Source organism: Schistocerca cancellata, chromosome 10, assembly GCF_023864275.1.
Source record: "Schistocerca cancellata isolate TAMUIC-IGC-003103 chromosome 10, iqSchCanc2.1, whole genome shotgun sequence".
In the NCBI taxonomy this organism is placed as follows: Eukaryota; Metazoa; Arthropoda; class Insecta; order Orthoptera; family Acrididae; genus Schistocerca; species Schistocerca cancellata.
Window position 1 is genome coordinate 63,463,692 of NC_064635.1, and position 21,685 is coordinate 63,485,376.

Below are 21,685 nucleotides of genomic sequence, written 5' to 3' on the forward strand. Positions count from 1 at the left end.
GTCCACAACTTTTATATACTTATATGATCAGATCGGAAGGAGTGAAGACTGTCTCTTAAAAAGGCGTTAAAAGCATTTTTATCAGCTTTTTTAAATTGCGTTTCTTTTTTATGGTTGCGGGTGTTACAGTATTCAGCCTAGCAGCGACTGCCTTGTGGTCGGTAATCCCTATATTCGTCACAATGTTCACTATTTGTCCAGGATTATTTGTTGCTAAAAGGTCACGTATGCTTTCGCATTTACACTTCGAGTGGGCTCATGTACGGGACCGTTTAGCTGGCGAGAGAGCGTTACAGAGAAGCTAAACAAACTCCACTGGCAGACGTTACAAGAGAGACGTTGAGCATCAGAGACAGATTTACTGTTGAACTTTCGGGACAGCACTTTTCAGGAGGAGTCAGACAATATATTACTTCCCCCCACATACGTCTCGCGTATTGACCACGAAGAGAAAATTCAAGAAATTGTAGCCAATACAGGAGCTTACCGACAATCACTCTTCCCACGCACTATTCGCGAGTGGAACAGGGTTGGAGGTACCAGGTGCATTCAAGTTCTAAGGCCTCCGATTTTTTTTTCTCCGGACTGGAAAGAGATAGAAACAGGCACATTGTTTTAAAATGAGGCCGCGTTCATTGTCCCAGAGATGGCAGCACCGTACGGCAGATGGAATTTTACCGCCAGCGGCGAGAATGAGAACTGTTTTAAATACTTAAAATAGCGACGTTTTCCTTACTTGAACAGCGTGCAATCATTCGTTTTCTGAATTTGCGTGGTGTGAAACCAATTGAAATTCATCGACAGTTGAAGGAGACATGTGGTGATGGAGTTATGGATGTGTCGAAAGTGCGTTCGTGGGTGCGACAGTTTAATGAAGGCAGAACATCGTGTGACAACAAACCGAAACGACCTCGGGCTCGCACAAGCCGGTCTGACGACATGATCGAGAAAGTGGAGAGAATTGTTTTGGGGGATCGCCGAATGACTGTTGAACAGATCGCCTCCAGAGTTGGCATTTCTGTGGGTTCTGTGCGCACAATCCTGCATGACGACCTGAAAATGCGGAAAGTGTCATCCAGGTGGGTGCCACGAATGCTGACGGACGACCACATGGCTGCCCGTGTGGCATGTTGTCAAGCAATGTTGACGCGCAACGACAGCACGAATGAGACTTTCTTTTCGTCGGTTGTGACAATGGATGAGACGTGGATGCGATTTGTCAATCCAGAAACAAAGCGCCAGTCAGCTCAATGGAAGCACACAGATTCACCGCCACCAAAAAAATTTCGGGTAACCGCCAGTGCTGAAAAAATGATGGTGTCCATGTTCTGGGACAGCGAGGGCGTAATCCTTACCCATTGCGTTCCAAAGGGCACTTCGGTAACAGGTGCATCCTACGAAAATGTTTTGAAGAACAAATTCCTTCCTGCACTGCAACAAAAACGTCCGGGAAGGGCTGCGCGTGTGCTGTTTCACCAAGACAACGCACCCGCACATCGAGCTAACGTTACGCAACGGTTTCTTCGTGATAACAACTTTGAAGTGATTCCTCATGCTCCCTACTCACCTGACCTGGCTCCTAGTGACTTTTGGCTTTTTCCAACAATGAAAGACACTCTCCGTGGCCGCACATTCACCAGCCGTGCTGCTATTGCCTCAGCGATTTTCCAGTGCTCAAAACAGACTCCTAAAGAAGCGTACGCCACTGCCATGGAATCATGGCGTCAGCGTTGTGAGAAATGTGTACGTCTGCAGGGCGATTACGTCGAGAAGTAACGCCACTTTCATCGATTTCGGATGAGTAGTTAATTAGAAAAAAAAAAATCGGAGGCCTTAGAACTTGAATGCACGTCGTATAAGGATAGTAGCAGTTGTCATGCAGGATGCCCACAATCACACTTCGGCTTATATTGCTGGGGCATTTTCCTGGAGCTTGTACTAGGGTTCGTCTCAGTATCTTGTAGAACCCGGTCCTCCTAAGCTGATGAATGCACAGTCCGCCACCTCTCCGCACGTTTGTCTATCTGAAAGGAACCATGATCGCACAAATGACCAAAAAGGGCTTGAAATGTTGTGCGATACGTTTGTTGACTGTGCGGATACTTGTTTTGTTATTGCCCTGTTGACTCTCGATCGTCTGCGTCTGCTTGGCCGCACAAAAACGCCATCTCCTAGTTGTGTTTCACTACTGAGAATCGCGACTTGAGGGCTGCCGCTTGACCGAAACTGGTTGTCGATCAATGACCACACATTACAGCAACATTTTGTAGCTTCGTTCTGCCGTTCTTTATGTTGTAAAGCATACAGCGTGTAAACGATAACTGTTTCGAGTCTACCACAGGGATAGAGAGGAAGGCGAGACGAACAGTCTGATACGGTGCGCTGTCAAGCCGCTGAGCAACCTCGAACTCGTCTACAAAAACCACCGAGGATACAGATCATGCGTCTCGCACTAGATTATCAGTGTAGTCTCCCTCTCAAACTGTTAAGCGTAGAGAAAAAACTTAATAAGACCATTTTCGTGGGAAATTTAACGCGGCTTAATTTTGGCTTGGGGTCTGTTTTCGCTACAGGCAGCGGTTTACGAGTTATTCGAGAAAAACGTACAAACATTTCCTTGAATTACGAGGGTGAGTCAAATGAAAACCTTAAATTTGAAACTTCCTGGCAGATTAAAACTGAGTGCCCGACCGAGACTCGAATTCGGGACCTTTGCCTTTCGCGGGCAAGTGCTCTACCAACTGAGCTACCGAAGCACGACTCAGGCCCGGTCTCACAGCTTTACTTCTGCCAGTATCTCTTCTCCTACCTTCCAAACCATACAGAAGCTCTCCTGCAAACCTTGCAGAACTAGCACTCCTGAAAGAAAGGATATTGCGGAGACATGGCTTAGCCTCAGCCTGGGGGATGTTTCCTTAAATTTGTAATAACAAATCGAAATTTCGCGCCATTATCCTGTAAGTTGGTAAGCGTGCTACAAACAGCCTACAGAATGGCCTATAGGTGGCAGCATAGTGCAGATGCACACTTACCATCGCAGTATCAGTATAAAGATGGCCGCCCCACTTGCGACTTGCACCAGGGAAGAACAGCGTTCTTTTATTCGGTTTCTGCTTAGTGAAGGTGTGAAACCTATTGAAATGATCGACGAATGAAGGTTCAGTGCGGTGATGCATGTTTGTCACAGCAACATGTCTACGAATGGAGTAGGAAGTTCGCAAATGGTGTGACTTCATTGGAAGATGCTCCTCGTCCAGGTCAGGCACAACGAGTTGTGACTCCACAGAACATTGCAGCAGTTGAAGCCATAGTGAAGGAAAACCGCCGAGTGACACTGAATAACATTGCAGCATGTTTACAGATTAGACAGGGGTCAGCACACCACAATTTGCATGATATGCTCCAGGTTCACAAGGTGTCTGCAAGATGAGTGCCACGGCACCTGACTCCTGAAATAAGAGAACGACGTGCTTGTGAAGAACTTCTTCGGCGCTTTGAAGGAGAAGGTGATTTCTTCCTTGCAAGAATCGTTACTGGGGACGAAACCTGGGCTCACTTGCACCAAACGGAAACGAAGAGATCTAGCAAGGAATGGCGCCATTCCTCATCACCAAAACCAAAGAAGTTTCGAACATAACCACCAGCAGGGAAGGTTATGCTGACTCTCTTTTGGGACGAAAAAGGCGTCATTGTGGAGCATTACAGTCCTAGAGGGACCACTGTCACCACTGCATCATGCACAGATCTCCTAAAAAATCATCTGCGACCTGCAGTCAAATCAAAGTGACGTGGATTGCTGTCAGCAGGTGTCCTTTTGCAACATGACAATGCAAGGTGCCACATTGCCCGTACAACAGTTGCAACAATCACAGACCTGCATTTTGAGAGTCTTCCTCATCGATCATACTCACCAGACCTTGCCCCAAGTGATTTCCATACGTTTGGACCACTCAAAGACGCAATGGGAGGAAAGAAGTTCCATTCTGATGAAGAGGTACGCCACGCGGTGCATGAGTGGTTGAGCGGGCTACCAAAATAATTTTTTCTAAAGTAATTTGTACACTTTGTAAGCGCTGGGGGACTTGCATTTAGCGTCGGGGAGATTATGTTGAAATGTGATACAGCTTTGTACCACTTCTGCACAATAAATAATATTTAAAAAAAATATTTAAGGTTTTTATTTGACTCACCCTCGTATACGCCCACGTCCATGCTCGCTCCCTACCGGTTAAAATTTAGAGTATATTGTTTATGGCGCTCCCTCCTAACTCAATGTAAAAATTTGCGACTGTACCAATTATTATCCATATTCGGCTTTTTTAGTCTTCATTATGCCGTCAGCTTTGGTAACATTATTAATTTAAGGGTAATGACAGAAAAATACTTCTGTGAACATTTTGCAAAAACAAATTACGTTTACAATTGAGTCAAGGCTTAATCCCTACAAGCACAGCGGTCTTGTAGTAAGAAAACCATACAAACAACAATATTTAATTTGTGAATTTTATGCTGTTAAAATTCGTAAAATTGTGAGGTAAAATTTACACAAACGTCAGTTTTATAATTTATAAGTGCACGATTAAGGACAGTCAGCAATAACCAAAAAGAGTCGAGTATGGAAGATAACTCTTGCAGCCGGAAATTTTGTGCAGAGGTAGGAAGGAATGCTGTGTAGAAAATATTGAAAACCGTGATCGGTGAGAGGTGAGTTTGGAGCTACGGTTGCCTTTGGAGGTCATTTTCGTACCATTTTTTTCGAATAACTCGAAAACAGCGGCATTTAGTGAAAACGTATCCCAGAACAAAACTAAACTGCATTAAATTTCGTACGACCAAGGGCGTACTCATGTTTTTTCTCCAGCGCTAATAGTATGCGCGAGGGGAGAGAGTGAATATAGAAAACCTCCCACAGGACGCACCCACTGTAGCATCGGTAAGGTTCGTAGGCGACTAAAAGGTAGCTCCCCGACCTGATAGACCACAAGTACGTCTCGACTTTCTCTGCTCCGCTGTGGTACATTGTAAACAGTTACCGTTTCGTTTCCATTCTTTATAACAAAATTAGCTGATACGCGCGGCGACACCTGGGTATTCTTTTCGCCCAGTTTGTATTAGACACGAAAACAAAAAAAAAAAAAACGGACTGTGTTTGAAATATACTATAGAAAAAATTAATTTCCATGTGCTGGTGGAATTTTTTTTTTCCATCAGTCTACTGACTGGTTTGATGCGGCCCGCCACGAATTCCTTTCCTGTGCTAACCTCTTCATCTAAGCGTAGCACTTGCAACCTACGTCCTCAATTATTTGCTTGACGTATTCCAATCTCTCTCTACAGTTTTTGCCCTCTACAGCTCCCTCTAGTACCACGGAAGTGATTCCCTCATGTCTTAGCAGATGTCCTATCATCCTGTCCCTTCTCCCTATCAGTGTTTTCCACATATTTCTTTCCTCTCCGATTCTGCGTAGAACCTCCTCATTCCTTACCTTATCAGTCCACCTAATTTTCAACATTCGTCTATAGCACCACATCTCAAATGCTTCGATTCTCTTCTGTTCCGGTTTTCCCACAGTCCATGTTTCACTACCATACAATGCTGTACTCCAGACGTACATCCTCAGAAATTTATTCCTCAAATTAAGGCCGGTATTTGATATTAGTAGACTTCTCTTGGCCAGAAATGCCTTTTTTTGCCACAGCGAGTCTGCTTTTGATGTCCTCCTTGCTCCGTCCGTCATTGGTTATTTTACTGCCTAGGTAGCAGAATTCCTTAACTTCATTGACTTCGTGACCATCAATCCTGATGTTAAGTTTCTCGCTGTTCCCATTTCTACTACTTCTCATTACCTTCGTCTTTCTCCGATTTACTCTCAAACCATACTGTGTACTCATTAGACTGTTCATTCCGTTCAGCAGATCATTTAATTCTTCTTCATTTTCACTCAGGATAGCAATGTCATCAGCGAATCGTATCATTGATATCCTTTCACCTTGTATTTTAATTCCACTCCTGAACCTTTCTTTTATTTCCGTCATTGCTTCCTCGATGTACAGATTGAAGAGTAGGGGCGAAAGGCTACAGCCTTGTCTTACACCCTTCTTAATACGACCACTTCGTTCTTGATCGTCCACTCTTATGATTCCCTCTTGGTTGTTGTACATATTGTATATGAACCGTCTCTCACTATAGCTTACCCCTACTTTTTTCAGAATCTCGAACAGCTTGCACCATTTTATATTGTCGAACGCTTTCTCCAGGTCGACAAATCCTATGAAAGTGTCTTGATTTTTCTTTAGCCTTGCTTCCATTATTAGCCGTAACGTCAGAATTGCCTCTCTCGCCCCTTTACTTTTCCTAAAGCCAAACTGATCGTCGCCTAGCGCATTCTCAATTTTCTTTTCCATTCTTCTGTATATTATTCTTGTAAGCAGCATCGATGCATGAGCTGTTAAGCTGATTGTGCGATAATTCTCGCACTTGTCAGCTCTTGCCGTCTTTGGAATTGTGTGGATGATGCTTTTCCGAAAGTCAGATGGTATATCGCCAGACTCATACATTCTACACACCAACGTGAATAGTCGTTTTGTTGCCACTTGGTGGAAATACTATTGAAACTACGGAACAGTCGCGCAAAGAAATATGCATATGTACAAATGTACAAATTAAGTATCTAAATTAAGAATCACAGCATGCAAAATACAAATTCCCTGTAATGTTTATTTAACCCAGAAATTGATTATCGACAATATTTCTAATTACATGTTCAGAAGCCATTTTGTAAGCGTATCTATGGCAACGCCCAAGACAGCTATCGTTTTCGCTTACAGCAGTTTGCGCTTCGCAGTTGAAAGCTGTGAAAAGCGCTGCCAGTGATCAGGGATTTCCAGAAGTTGAATCAGCTGTAGAAGTGTCTTAGGAGTAAAGAATAAATATATTAAAACTGCGCACCCCATTGATTATGACGTCATGTCGTCTGAACAATGATTCTTGCGTGACAGTAGGAACATACGTACCAAGTTGACATCGGTCCACTGGTTAAGGAGATGACATGAACCATACACTCATAAAAAGATCCATTTGTATAATACAGGGTGTTTCAAAAAGAATGACCTGATTACAAAACTCCGTATTTATTGATAGAAACGTACTGAAAGCATGGGATGAATTGCAAAACACTCGCAAAACCTTTAAATTTTAGCTACGCTATTACAAATGCTCTGTGTGTGTCCACCAGCAGCAGCTCGAGTAACATCTAGATGATAGCTAAGTTCCTCATCAACTTTACAAAACGTATATGCTTTTTACATAAGTTATGGCAGCTGTTATTCTGTTCTTCACTTGTTCTATGTCGCGAGTTCTGGGGGAAATGGACACACTTTCCTTCAGATAGCCAAACAAGAAAAAATCGTATGGGGTCACGTCTGGCGCTCTTAGAGGCCAAGAGTGCAGGGTAGTTTCTGAGAGTACCGTGCGCCCTACCCAGTGTTGAGGAAGAGTGCCACTGAGAAACTGACGTACGTTGCTGTGCCAGTGCGGTAGAGCTCCATTCTGTTGGAAAATGAACTCATCGGAGTCCTCCTGAAGTTTTGGAAAAGCCAGTTCCGCAGTATCCGAAGATAGCTGATTCCAGCCACTGTGTTTTCCTGTCCGAGTTCAACCTGCACTCTTACCTTTACACAAGCATCCTGTCTCTTCAGATTGCCGACACCAACGACGAATATTTTTGGGTGCAGGCAGATAAGGGGCAAAACGTCCAGGAAAAATACGCTGGACCGAAATCACTGACTCTCTCTTTGCAAACTGCACCACAGAAAAAGGCTGCTGTTGAGCGGACGCCATCTTACTTCTGTCTGCAAACTGAAAAGACGTATTGGCTGACGTCTGACAGCGATATTCTGAAACTCTAGCTCGCTTCCATTCAAACAACACACATTTCCTTGCCTGCACATCCCGTTTTTCGTAATTCAAAAATGGCTCTAGGCACTATTTCACGTCTGAGGTCATCAGTCCTCTAAACTTAGAAGTACTTAAAGCTAATGTGGTATGCGTACTGTAAGACCTTCGGTACACATACCATCAGATTATTTGACTTGTCGTTCTAACGAAGTAGGCGAGTGTCAGCAATATGTCTCCTGGTCTTATCGTGGCGTGTTTATCTTCTGCCGTTCGGTCAGACGATAGAAATGCCACTTGCACGATTAGAGTAGTAGATTGAGGGTGACCAACTTTAAACACAACTTGATTAATTTTCACATATATTTATTAAAATAATAACAATCATAATCCTTACTTAACTTGATTCTGGATGCTATTTACAATTGACAATCTGAAGTTCCTTTGGTATTGGTAGGTTAATCTTATTCTCACATATCTCTGATACTTGACAAAGTGTCAATTCATTTATCTTCATGGCTATGTACAGGAATTTGATAATCTTATTAGGCGCAGACTGAAACTTGACTATAGACTAATGCAGACTAATGCGGACTGACTAATCGGAGGCCTGTACACTCGTTATAATACCTCGCGTGTTCAGGTATCACTGCGCGAGTGTGATCCGCGGGGAGAACAGGTTCTACGTTAGCAGCAATCTCATTGGCGACGTTACATATTAATACGCGGATCGGCGGAAGCAGAATTTGGTCCGTCTCTAAGACAGCGCCATCTCGTAGTGCGGAGACGGACGAGCGCTGCGCCTGCGCTGTTGTGCTTAGCGGGGCGCGTTCTAGTGGGAAAGTAGTGTACGCACTGACTACTTGGAACTATGTACACAACACCTAACTAACTTAAGGGCATCACACACATCCATCACCGAGGCAGGATTCGAACCTGCGACCGTAGCAGCATCGCGGTTCCGGACTAAAGCGCCTAGAACCTCTCGACCACAGCGGCTGGCGTTTCGTAATTTTTACCGTCAAAAATCAGGTCATTCTATACTTAAGGTATGCGTCCCACTGTGGCTATTATCGTCTGTCAAGAACCTTCTTTCGATATCTCGGATCTATTTATCTATGTATCACTTGAGGCTTGTCCCGCAGTTACATAGGGTCAGCTATTGTTAATCGGATTTGGCATGTTGATGGTTAAGGGGTGGCCGGATGCCCTTCCTGCCAACTGTCTGCGTCGTGTGTAATCCATGGAGTAGTGCGAACGTGTTCACACGCCTGCGAGCCGTGTAGCTGAGGCGGAACATGGGGACCAGCCCGGTATTCACCTAGCGGTATGTACGAGGTGCATTCAAGTTCTAAGGCCTCCGATTTTTTTTCTCCGGACTGGAAAGAGATAGAAACATGCACATTGTTTTAAAATGAGGCCGCGTTCATTGTCAATACGTCCCAGAGATGGCAGCACCATACGGCAGATGGAATTTTACCGCCAGGTGCGAGAATGAGAACTGTTTTAAATACTTAAAATTGCGACGTTTTCCTTACTTGAACAGCCTGCAATCATTCGTTTTCTGAATTTGCGTGGTGTGAAACCAATTGAAATTCATCGAAAGTTGAAGGAGACATGTGGTGATGGAGTTATGGATGTGTCGAAAGTGCGTTCGTGGGTGCAACAGTTTAATGAAGGCAGAACATCGTGTGAGAACAAACCGAAACAACCTCAGGCTCGCACAAGCCGGTCTGACGTGACGATCGAGAAAGTGGAAAGAATTGTTTTGGGGGATCGCCGAGTGACTGTTGAACAGATCGCCTCCAGAGTTGGCATTTCTGTGGGTTCTGTGCACACAATCCTGCATGATGACCTGAAAATGCGGAAAGTGTCATCCAGGTGGGTGCCACGAATGCTGACGGACGACCACACGGCTGCCCGTGTGGCACGTTGCCGAGCAATGTTGACGCGCAACGACAGCACGAATGGGACTTTCTTTTCGTCGGTTGTGACAATGGATGAGACGTGGATGCCATTTTTTAATCCAGAAACAAAGCGCCAGTCAGCTCAATGGAAGCACACAGATTCACCGCCACCAAAAAAATTTCGGGTAACCGCCAGTGCTGAAAAAATGATGGTGTCCATGTTCTGGGACAGCGAGGGCGTAATCCTTACCGATTGCGTTCCAAAGGGCACTACGGTAACAGGTGCATCCTACGAAAATGTTTTGAAGAACAAATTCCTTCCTGCACTGCAACTAAAACGCCCGGGAAAGGCTGCGCGTGTGCTGTTTCACCAAGACAACGCACCCGCACATCGAGCTAACATTACGCAACAGTTTCTTCGTGATAACAACTTTGAAGTGATTCCTCATGCTCCCTACTCACCTGACCTGGCTCCTAGTGACTTTTGTCTTTTTCCAACAATGAAAGACACTCTCCGTGGCCGCACATTAACCAGCCGTGCTGCTATTGCCTCAGCGATTTTCCAGTGGTCAAAACAGACTCCTAAAGAAGCCTTCGCCGCTGCCATGGAATCATGGCGTCAGCGTTGTGAAAAATGTGTACATCTGCAGGGCGATTACGTCGAGAAGTAACGCCAGTTTCATCGATTTCGGGTGAGTAGTTAATTAGAAAAAAAAGTCGGAGGCCTTAGAACTTGAATGCACCTCGTAGAAAACCGCCTAAAAACCACATCCAGGCTGGCTGGCACGTAGGCCCGCCGGGCGGATCCGATGCTGGGCCGGCGCGCCCACCCGAGTCCAGGAAGCAGGGCGTTAGCGCTTTCGGCTACCCTGGCGTGTTTTTCGATATCTCGCACCGTTAAAGTAGAATTAAAAAGCTCCTTCTGTGAGTAGAAAAGACAGATTCACTTTGGGATTGGTGTCGGCACAGTTGCTTGGCCGCGTCCAGCGCCTGACCTGCCAGCCTGACTGGACCCGCCTTATCTTCCGTTGCAGACCTGCAGCTGGTGCTGTTCCTGCACAGCTGCCACTACCGGCTGGAGGCGGCCAAGAACACCATCGACGCGGCGTACACGGCGCGCACCCACATGCCCGACCTCTTCACCGACCGCGACCCGCTGCTGCCCGTCAACGTCGCCACCAGCGAGTACCTGTGAGTAGCACCGCCAGCACGTGCGGCGCCCTGAGCACGTTTCTCTTTTTCCTCTTCTTGGCCACTACGACCCTTGGTGAACGTTGAACTTCCTCATTCATATATTTAATTTTCCATTCTATCCTGAGAACACCAGCCATTCAACCACCCATCGTACTGTCCTTCCACCTTACGCTTGGCAGCCTTCCCTGGTTGTGCAACGCGACCTTTAGTTAATTCTCTCCTACAGAATGCTATCCTCTCTTGTCTAACCCAGATTACTGAATCATTCTTGAAACGCCCAGTATACCCGCTGGGCAGAACAGGTGATTAGGACTGCGGAAAGGGCCAAATAAGGGTGGGGTCAGTTTCATCTTAAAATTGTAATTTACTGTAATTTAATAACACATCAAACTCCAAATCTTTCACGGCTGATGGCCTCCAAACAAGAAATCTTTAAAAAATCAACAAGGTAATTTCAAGTGACTAAAGACACGCAGCTACAATTACAATTACAATAATTAATATACATATATAAATATAAACAAGATGCAATACAATTGGCGGAAAGGTACAAATAAGGCTGGGTCAGTTTCATCTTAAAATTTTAATTTACTGTAATTTAATAACACATCAAACTCCAAATCTTTCACGGCTGAAGGCCTCCAAACAAGAAATCTTTAAAAAAATCAAAAAGGTAATTTCTAGTGACTAAAGACACGCAGTTACAATTACAATTAAAATAATTAATATTACAATAAATAATAATTAATTATATATTATATATATTATATATAATTATAAATAATAATTAATTATTACAATAAAAATTAATATTACAATTAAAATAATTAATATAATTATATACATAAATAAGATGCAATACAAATGCCTGAAACCTCATAATAAAATTTTCTAGATTTTAAAATAGATTACCATAACCTTTCTAAGGCAGAAGGCCGCAATGTTCTTGCTCAAAGGGTAACTTCAGGAATAAGATTTTAAGAGGCTGAAGGCCCCCCAATTGATTTTGCAAAATTCAAAAATACCATAAACCTCAAAGGGCAGAAGGCCGCAATATTTAAGCTTGAAAGGTAATTTTAAGATAAGGTTCCAAGCAGCTGAAGGCCCACAATTAATTTCTCAAATTTATTTTAAAAAAACTATAACCATAAATGTTAAGTTTTAGGTGGCTGAAACGCACTAAAAGAAAAGACAACACAACGACAATAAACTTTCAGCAAATATCTACTTTCCGCAATTCAAACTTATCTTATACACAACTGAAGGCCTTTAATTTACATTAAATACAGTAAAACCAAGAATTTTTTAAATCATTGACTATGATAGATTATAGACAGACAATTAAATACCGGTGAGAAAGGCAATAAAGATAACGGCACTCAGAAGCCTCCAGGGGGTCGGTCTGCCCTCGTTCACTTAGATGGGGCAGGTGGTGAGCCCAGCTACACTTGATCCGTCGGAACTCAACCAGGGGCCAGCCATGGACCGGCTGACAAAACCAGTTGCTTGCTCCCGATCGGTATATGAGAACTCAAACACAAAACGTTTCAAACGTGATTATCCTCGGTGAAATATGTATTACGCTGTCAAAACTACACACCATCTTGGACAGCAGCAACAGGTGAGGAAAGGACGCTACCTGAAATTACGTTAGTGGCCATGACAGGTAACCAAAACACTAACGACCACAAGGCAGAAAATTCCACTGGTGCACTTGAATTGTAGTCAACCAATATAGTTAATTCCATAGTATGACGGCTAAATTTCAGGAATACAAACACACGATGTTGCTCACAGGAAAACCTCCCCAACAGCGTACTACCGAAACGACGTTGCTTGGGTACTTAAAACACCACTCAACTTTGACGTCCTCTGTCGGTGAGCCACGAAGCTCGTAGAGACCGGACAGCTCTTCACACGCTCCGAGACTGTGCAGGGACCGCCAGCAGACCCAGCCAACGCGGAGATATCTTCCCTGGTCCGCAGCAACCGACCGACTCCCCTCAGAATGCCGTCAACATCTAAAATAGTCGTCAGTCGAAATAACGCCAAATACACACACAACCTGACAAACACTTGCATGAAGACCTGAATGATACCCAACAGTAACTAAGCACACACGAAAACAAATCGGGTGTCAATGCAAACACACACACAGTCAATTCATGAACGACTGGAGAGCCAAAACGCGTCGTCCGGTAGGACGACCGACCGACGATCCACCAAGACCGTGGCCCGGCTCAAGTGATGCGTGGTGGCAATGGTCGGGCGAGCCATGTCGACGCAGACCTCACAGCTCCAACCCGACTGCACTAGTGCCGCATTGCAACTCCCTGACTGGCAGGTCCGGACTCCGCTCCAGAAACATTCCAACTGACTGCCAGCCCAAACTCGCGAGCCGTATTCCACTTACGACAGACAACGACTGGGAAGTAATTGCAGTCAAGCAAAGATACTGCGAGAGGGGATATATCGATACACGCTGCTAACACAACTCATGGTCAGGCAAAGAAGCAACTCAGTGACAGTAGTAATTTAAGTTAACGTAGTGAGGTGGAACTGCGTTAAAAACAGGGTGTAAAATACATGATGACGGGAACATGAGCCACGCACGGCTCTATTCTGTTCTATGCGACCCAATTAAGTTAGAGGGGCCATCAAAAAGTTTCCATCTGAAGACCATACAGTTCAGAATCGGTAAGCCAATCGAGGAAAATACCAGTGAGCACTTAGCCATTGATCCCAGATTCTGCCACATCCTCGTCTGACAGGAATCGTCGACCACTCATGTCTTGTTTTAAGGGACTGGAGGCATGATGACTGCATGGGGACAGATCAGGACTGTCGGACGGTTGCTCGATTGTCTCCCACTTGAAGTGGCGTAACTTCTGCATTAAGGCGTTCACGATATGGGGACGTGTCGAGTAGCGACCGGCACAAAACTTGGCTTCCGATGGACAAACTGCTCCATACACATTCTTCATTCTTTGCCCGTTGGCAGCCAAGAAAAAAATAACAGCGCGTTGGTCCTGTCTGAACGCATGTGGTAATATCGACGCCATAGTTCACGGTTCCACATTTACCATATGTACATCGGTGGAAATTTAAGGAGGGACCTGGATAAACTGACAAAACCACAGATTATGCAGAGTTTCAGGGAGAGCATAAGGGAACGATTAACAAGAATGGGGGAAAGAAATGCAGCAGGTGAAGAATGAGTAACTGTGAGAGATGAAATAGTGAAGGCAGCAGAGGATCAAGTAGGTAAAATCACGAAGGCTGGTAGAAATCCTTGGGTAACAGAAGAAATATTGAATTTAACTCATGAAAGGAGAAGATATAAAAATGCAGTAAATGATGCAGACAAAAAGGAATACTAAAGTCCCAAAATTGAGATTGACAGGAAGTGCAAAATGGCTAAGCAGGGATGGCTGGAGGACAGGTGTAAGGATGTAGAGGCGCGTATCACTAGGGGTAAGATACACTCCTGGAAATGGAAAAAAGAACACATTGACACCGGTGTGTCAGACCCACCATACTTGCTCCGGACACTGCGAAGGGGCTGTACAAGCAATGATCACACGCACGGCACAGCGGACACACCAGGAACCGCGGTGTTGGCCGTCGAATGGCGCTAGCTGCGCAGCATTTGTGCACCGCCGCCGTCAGTGTCAGCCAGTTTGCCGTGGCATACGGAGCTCCATCGCAGTCTTTAACACTGGTAGCATGCCGCGACAGCGTGGACGTGAACCGTATGTGCAGTTGACGGACTTTGAGCGAGGGCGTATAGTAGGCATGCGGGAGGCAGGGTGGACGTACCGCCGAATTGCTCAACACGTGGGGCGTGAGGTCTCCACAGTACATCGATGTTGTCGCCAGTGGTCGGCGGAAGGTGCACGTGCCCGTCAACCTGGGACCGGACCGCAGCGACGCACGGATGCACGCCAAGACCGTAGGATCCTACGCAGTGCCGTAGGGGACCGCACCGCCACTTCCCAGCAAATTAGGGACACTGTTGCTCCTGGGGTATCGGCGAGGACCATTCGCAACCGTCTCCATGAAGCTGGGCTACGGTCCCGCACACCGTTAGGCCGTCTTCCGCTCACGCCCCAACATCGTGCAGCCCGCCTCCAGTGGTGTCGCGACAGGCGTGAATGGAGGGACGAATGGAGACGTGTCGTCTTCAGCGATGAGAGTCGCTTCTGCCTTGGTGCCAATGATGGTCGTATGCGTGTTTGGCGCCGTGCAGGTGAGCGCCACAATCAGGACTGCATACGACAGAGGCACACAGGGCCAACACCCCGCATCATGGTGTGGGGAGCGATCTCCTACACTGGCCGTACACCACTGGTGATCGTCGAGGGGACACTGAATAGTGCACGGTACATCCAAACCGTCATCGAACCCATCGTTCTACCATTCCTAGACCGGCAAGGGAACTTGCTGTTCCAACAGGACAATGCACGTCCGCATGTATCCCGTGCCACCCAACGTGCTCTAGAAGGTGTAAGTCAACTACCCTGGCCAGCAAGATCTCCGGATCTGTCCCCCATTGAGCATGTTTGGGACTGGATGAAGCGTCGTCTCACGCGGTCTGCACGTCCAGCACGAACGCTGGTCCAACTGAGGCGCCAGGTGGAAATGGCATGGCAAGCCGTTCCACAGGACTACATCCAGCATCTCTACGATCGTCTCCATGGGAGAATAGCAGCCTGCATTGCTGCGAAAGGTGGATATACACTGTACTAGTGCCGACATTGTGCATGCTCTGTTGCCTGTGTCTATGTGCCTGTGGTTCTGTCAGTGTGATCATGTGATGTATCTGACCCCAGGAATGTGTCAATAAAGTTTCCCCTTCCTGGGACAATGAATTCACGATGTTATTATTTCAATTTCCAGGAGTGTAGATACTGCCTACAGGAAAATTAAAGAGACCTTTGGAGAAAACAGAACCACTTGCATTAATATCAAGAGCTCAGATAGAAATCCAGTTCTAAGCAAAGAAGGGAAAGCAAAAAGGTGGGAGGAGTATATAAAGGGTCTATTCAAGGGCAATGTACTTGAGGACAATATTATGAAACTGAAGGAGCATGTAGATGAAGATGAAATGGGAGATATGATACTGCGTGAAGAATTTGACAGAGCACTGAAAGACCTGAGGCGAAACAAGGCCCCGGGAGAAGACAACATTCCATTAGAACTACTGATAGCCGTGAGAGAGTCAGCCCCTGACAGAAATCTACCATGTGGGGCGCAAGATATACAAGACAGATGAAATACCCTCAGACTTCAAGAAGAATATAATAATTCCAATCCCAAAGAAAGCGAGTGTTGACAGTTGTGAAAATTACCGAACTATCAAAATAGAATGTCACGGCTGCAAAATACTAACGCCAATTCTTTACAGACGAATGGAAAAACTGGTAGAAGCCGACCTCGGGGAAGATCAGTTTGGATTCCGTAGAAATGTTGGAACATTTGAGGCAATACTGATCCTACGACTTATCTTAGAAGATAGATTAAGGAAAGGCAAACCTACGTTTCTCGCATTTGTAGACTTAGAGGAAGCTGTTGACAATGTTGACTGTAACACTCTCTTTCAAATTCTGAAGATGGCAGGGGTAAAATACAGGGAGCGAAGGGCTATTTACAAATTGTATAGAAACCAGATGGCAGTTATAAGAGTCGAGGGGCATGAAAGGGAAGCAGTTGTTGGGAAGGGAGTGAGACAGGGTTGTAGCCTCTCCCCGGTGTTATTCAATCTGTATATTGAGCAAGCAGTAAAGGAAATAAAAGAAAAATTCGGAGTAGGTATTATAATCCATGGAGAAGAAATAAAAACTTTAAGGTTCGCCGGTGACATTGTAATTCTATCAGAGACAGCAAAGGACTTGAAGAGCAGTTGAACGAAATGGATTATGTCTTGAAGGGAGCATATAAGATGAACATCAACAAAAGCAAAACAAGGATAATGGAATGTAGCCGAATTAAGTCGGGTGATGCTAAGGGAATTGGATTAGGAAATGAGACACTTAAAGTAGTAAAGGAGTTTTGCTATTTGGGGAGCAAAATAACTGATGATGGTCGAAGTAGAGAGGATATAAAATGTAGACTGGGAATGGCAAGGAAAGCATTTCTGAAGAAGAGAAATTTGTTAACATCGAGTATAGATTTAAGGGTCAGAAAGTCGTTTCTGAAAGTAGTTGTGTGGAGTGAAACATTGACGGTAAACTGTTTAGACAAGAAGAGAATAGAGGCTTTCGAAATGTGGTGCAACAGAAGAATGCTGAAGATTAGATGAGTAGACCACACAACTAACGAGGACATATTGAATAGAATTAGGGAGAAGAGAAATTTGTGGCACAACTTGACTAGTAGTAGAGATCGGTTGGTAGGACATGTTCTGAGACATCGAGGGATCACCAATTTAGTATTGAAGAGCGTGGAGGGTAAAAGTCATAGAGGGAGACCAAGAGGTGAATACACTAAGCAGATTCAGAAGAATGTAGGTTGCAGTAGGTACTGCACAGGATAAAGTAACATGGAGAGGTGCATCAAACCAGTCTCTGGACTGAAGACCACAACAACAACAACAATATCGTAAAATCACGAATGCCACACTGATCCCTTACCCACATGTCGCTACCTATACAATGAGGTGACATAAGCCATGGGATACCGACATACACATATACATGTGACAGTAGAATTCGATACTCAAGGTATAAAAGGTTAGTGCACTCCTACTGCAAGGTGTATCTAATGACAATAATAATAATCAAGTAGTGGGAAGCCATCGACGTCATTATGGCATCACGACGAGAATGAACAGACATTGAACGCGGTATGGTAGTTGGAGCTAGACGCATGGGACATTCAGTTTCGGAAATCGTTAGGGAATTCAGTACACCGATGTCCACAGTGTCAAGAGTGCGTCGAGAATGGCAGGTTTCAGGAACAGCCTCTCACCTCGGACAAAGCAGTGGACGACGGCCTCAACTTAAGACCAAGAGTAGCAACAGTTGCGTAGAGTTGCCGCTGCTAACAGACAAGCAGTACTGCATGAAACAACCGCAGAAGTCAATGTAGGACGTACGACGAACGCGTTAAGTTAGGTCAGAGCGGCGAAATTTCACGTTAATGGACTGTGGCAGCAGACGACCGACGTGAGTGCGTTTGGTAACAGCACAGCATCGCCTGCAGCGCCCCTCCAGGGGTCGTGACGATATTGGTTGGACCCGAGACGACTTGAACGTCGTAGTCCGGTCAAATGACTGCAGATTTCAGTTGCTAAGAGCTTAGGGTTCGTGAGATGCAGAGTTCTCGAAGCCTTGGACCGAAAATGTCAATGGTGTGGACTGTGTTTACATAGAAAGGCCTGATCTTTTGCTGCATCTGAACCGATCATTGAATGGAAATGGCTGTGTTCGGCTACTTGCAGCCACCACTTACAGCCATTAATTTACTAAACGTTTCCAGACAACGATGTGCCCTGTTACTTCTCAATATCTATAAGTAAAAGGCTGACTTACTAACTCACTGACTCATCATCGCTCAGCCAAAACCACTAAGAATAAAAACTCTGGATTTTTCGAATTTCCTCCAGTAAGGGGTGAAAGAGGACATGAAAGTTTTTTTAAATGTATATTGCTATTAAGGCAATTTTGAAGCTAGCCCTACGAAAACTGGCATTTCGATTTTTGGTCAGATATGAAGTAATACATCTTTCAGTATCTTCCGAAGTTGAACCCTTATGGGGGTGAATTAATGCGTGAATTTATTTTAAATAAATCGTTATTAAAGACGTACTAAAGCATTTTGAAGGATACTTCTACGAATATTGCTATCTGACTTCTGGCTTCTCGGTTAGAAATAAAAAATACGTGTCAAAGACAAATGTTGTAGGAAACTAATTCATTATGAAATCATTTTTAAAGCTAAATGTATGACAATTTGAATTTGGCTTCACGGTTGAAAATTAAAAAGAAAGTATTTGTTTCATTGTTTTTGAAAATTCATCCCCTAATGTGGTGAAATAGGGGATCAAAATTTTTAAGAAAGTATTTCCTTATATTAAAAAATTGTTAAAACTATATCTGTGATAACTGGTATTTATCTTCTTGGTTAGATATAAGTAAATACGTCTTAGGGGATGAAAGTCCCTATGGAAACATCAGCGCAAGAACGTAGAAGGCATGATTAACAAAAATCTTGGATTCCAGTTACCAGAATCGCATTTTAGTCAGAACCACATTTGGAGAAGACCATGCTTCTATGGCCTTATGTAGCATGAAAAGTTTCGAAGGTGTTTCAATTGTATGTAAATACACTGCAGACTGGTTCATAGTTGCATGGCCTTTCTGCACCCCTGCACTTGCCAGCTTCCCTCACATACAACAGCAATGGAGCCGCTTCTAAACTACTAACGCCAAAAATTATCAATCGCATTTCAATATGCACTAAAATTAATGGAAAGAACTTCAAGTAAGGTACACAGTAAAATACACAATACAGTTTACTTATTTGCAGGAGTATATGAAAAACAGAGATTAAATTAAATTATTTTGTATCAGATAAACTGCTACAGCTAAAAGTGCATCCTCTCAGCTGCACAACTGCCGATTCACAGTGCTGGTGGACACACAAACGTTCCAGGACCACGTGGTTAAGTACAAATTGTTTGACGTACAGCAGACGACCTCCACGTGTTCCCATGTTTACCCAACGACATCATCAGTTATGATTTCAGTGTGTAGGTATCATCGAGATCGGACTGTGGATCAATGGAGACGTATCGCCTGGTCAGGAGAACCATGTTTATTGTTGCACAAGGTGAATTCTCGTGTCTGTATGTGCCATCATCTGTGTGAACATCCACTGTGCAATGGACACGGACTTGCAATGACAGTATTGTGCTAAGGGAGACACTGACATTGTCTTATGAGGACCTTTGGTACTAATCGAAGGGGCCATATCAGCTATGGATTATTTGAACATTACAGTGGACATTATTGGCTGCCTTGATGGTTACGGCATCTTCCAGTAGGATAACTACCATTATCATAAGGCCAGAATCCAGCTGCTGCAGTTTTAGAAGTGGCAGAGTGATCTCACTTTGATGTCTTTGTCACCAAATGTACCTCACCTGAGCCCAAAAGAACACAAGTGGGATACTATTAGTTGCCAGTTGCACCAACTGCTACCCTGTAATGTGTGAAAACTATGAAAGCTGTGGAAGCTGTGGATAGATGTCTGAGACCACATACCTACAAAAACCCGTCGAGGACTTTTCTAAACCTTGCCACATAGAATGGCTGCTGTTTTGTGTCCCTAAGGTGGACTATAGGCTATGAAACAGGTGATTATATACTGAGGTTACAAAAGTCAAGGAATATCTTCTTCTGCATGCTGTAGCGAAGCAGCTGGACGTGGCACAGAGTCAACAGGTCATTGCAACTCCGCTGCAGAAATACTGAACCATCCTGTCTCTACAGCTGTGCGCTATTGCGGAAGTTTTGCCAGTATAGGATTTTGCGCATGAACTGATCTCTCAGTTATGTCCCATATATGTTCGATAGTATTCCGGGAAAATGAGGAATACAGAAATACAAGTCGCTGAGGAATGTAATAAATAGGAAGTGCAGGGAAGCTAAGACGAAATGGCTGCAGGAAAAATGTGAAGACATCGAAAAAGATATGATTGTCGGAAGGACAGACTCAGCATACAGGAAACTCAAAACAACCTTTGGTGACATTAAAAGCAACGGTGGTAACATTAAGAGTGCAACGGGAATTCCACTGTTAAATGCAGAGGAGAGAGCAGATAGGTGGAAAGAATAGATTGAAAGCCTCTATGAGGGTGAAGATTTGTCTGATGTGATAGAAGAAGGAACAGGAGACGATTTAGAAGAGATAGAGGATCGAGTATTAGAATCGGAATTTAAAAGAGCTTTGGAGGACTTACGGTCAAATAAGGCAGAAGGGATAGATAACATTCCATCAGAATTTCTAAAATCATTGGGGGAAGTGTCAACAAAACTACTATTCACGTTGGTGTGTAGAATATATGAGTCTGGCGATATACCATCTGACTTTCGGAAAAGCATCATCCACACAATTCCGAAGACGGCAAGAGCTGATGCATCGAAGCTGCTTACAAGAATAATATACAGAAGAATGGAAAAGAAACTTGAGAATGCGCTAGGTGACGATCAGTTTGGCTTTAGGAAAAGTAAAGGGACGAGAGAGGCAATTCTCACGTTACGGCTAATAATGAAAGCAAGGCTAAAGAAAAATCAAGACACTTTCATAGTATTTGTCGACCTAGAAAAAGCGTTCGACAATATAAAATGGTGCAAGCTGTTCGAGATTCTGAAAAAAGTAGGGGTAAGCTATAGGGAGAGACGGGTCATATACAATATGTACAACAACCAAGAGGGAATAATAAGAGTGGACGATCAAGAACGAAGTGCTCGTATTAAGAAGGGTGTAATACAAGGCTGTAGCCTTTCTCCCCTACTCTTCAATCTGTACATCGAGGAAGCAATGACGGAAATAAAAGAAAGGTTCAGGAGTGGAATTAAAATGCAAGGTGAAAGGATATCAATGATACGTTTCGCTGATGACATTGCTATCCTGAGTGAAAGTGAAGAAGAATTAAATGATCTGCTTAACGGAATGAACAGTCTAA

General features: G+C 44.4%; 1 protein-coding gene across 4 annotated transcripts in view; it reads left to right on the forward strand.

The window, feature by feature from the left end:
- Positions 1–21,685, forward strand: part of LOC126106820 (retinol-binding protein pinta-like) — a 250,567-nt gene that overhangs the window by 187,955 nt on the left and 40,927 nt on the right. For all 4 annotated transcript variants that reach the window (XM_049913212.1, XM_049913213.1, XM_049913214.1 and 1 more), the window contains one exon: positions 10,836–10,992. In XM_049913212.1, the coding sequence (XP_049769169.1) occupies positions 10,836–10,992 (157 nt within the window). The remainder of the gene's footprint in view (positions 1–10,835; positions 10,993–21,685) is intronic.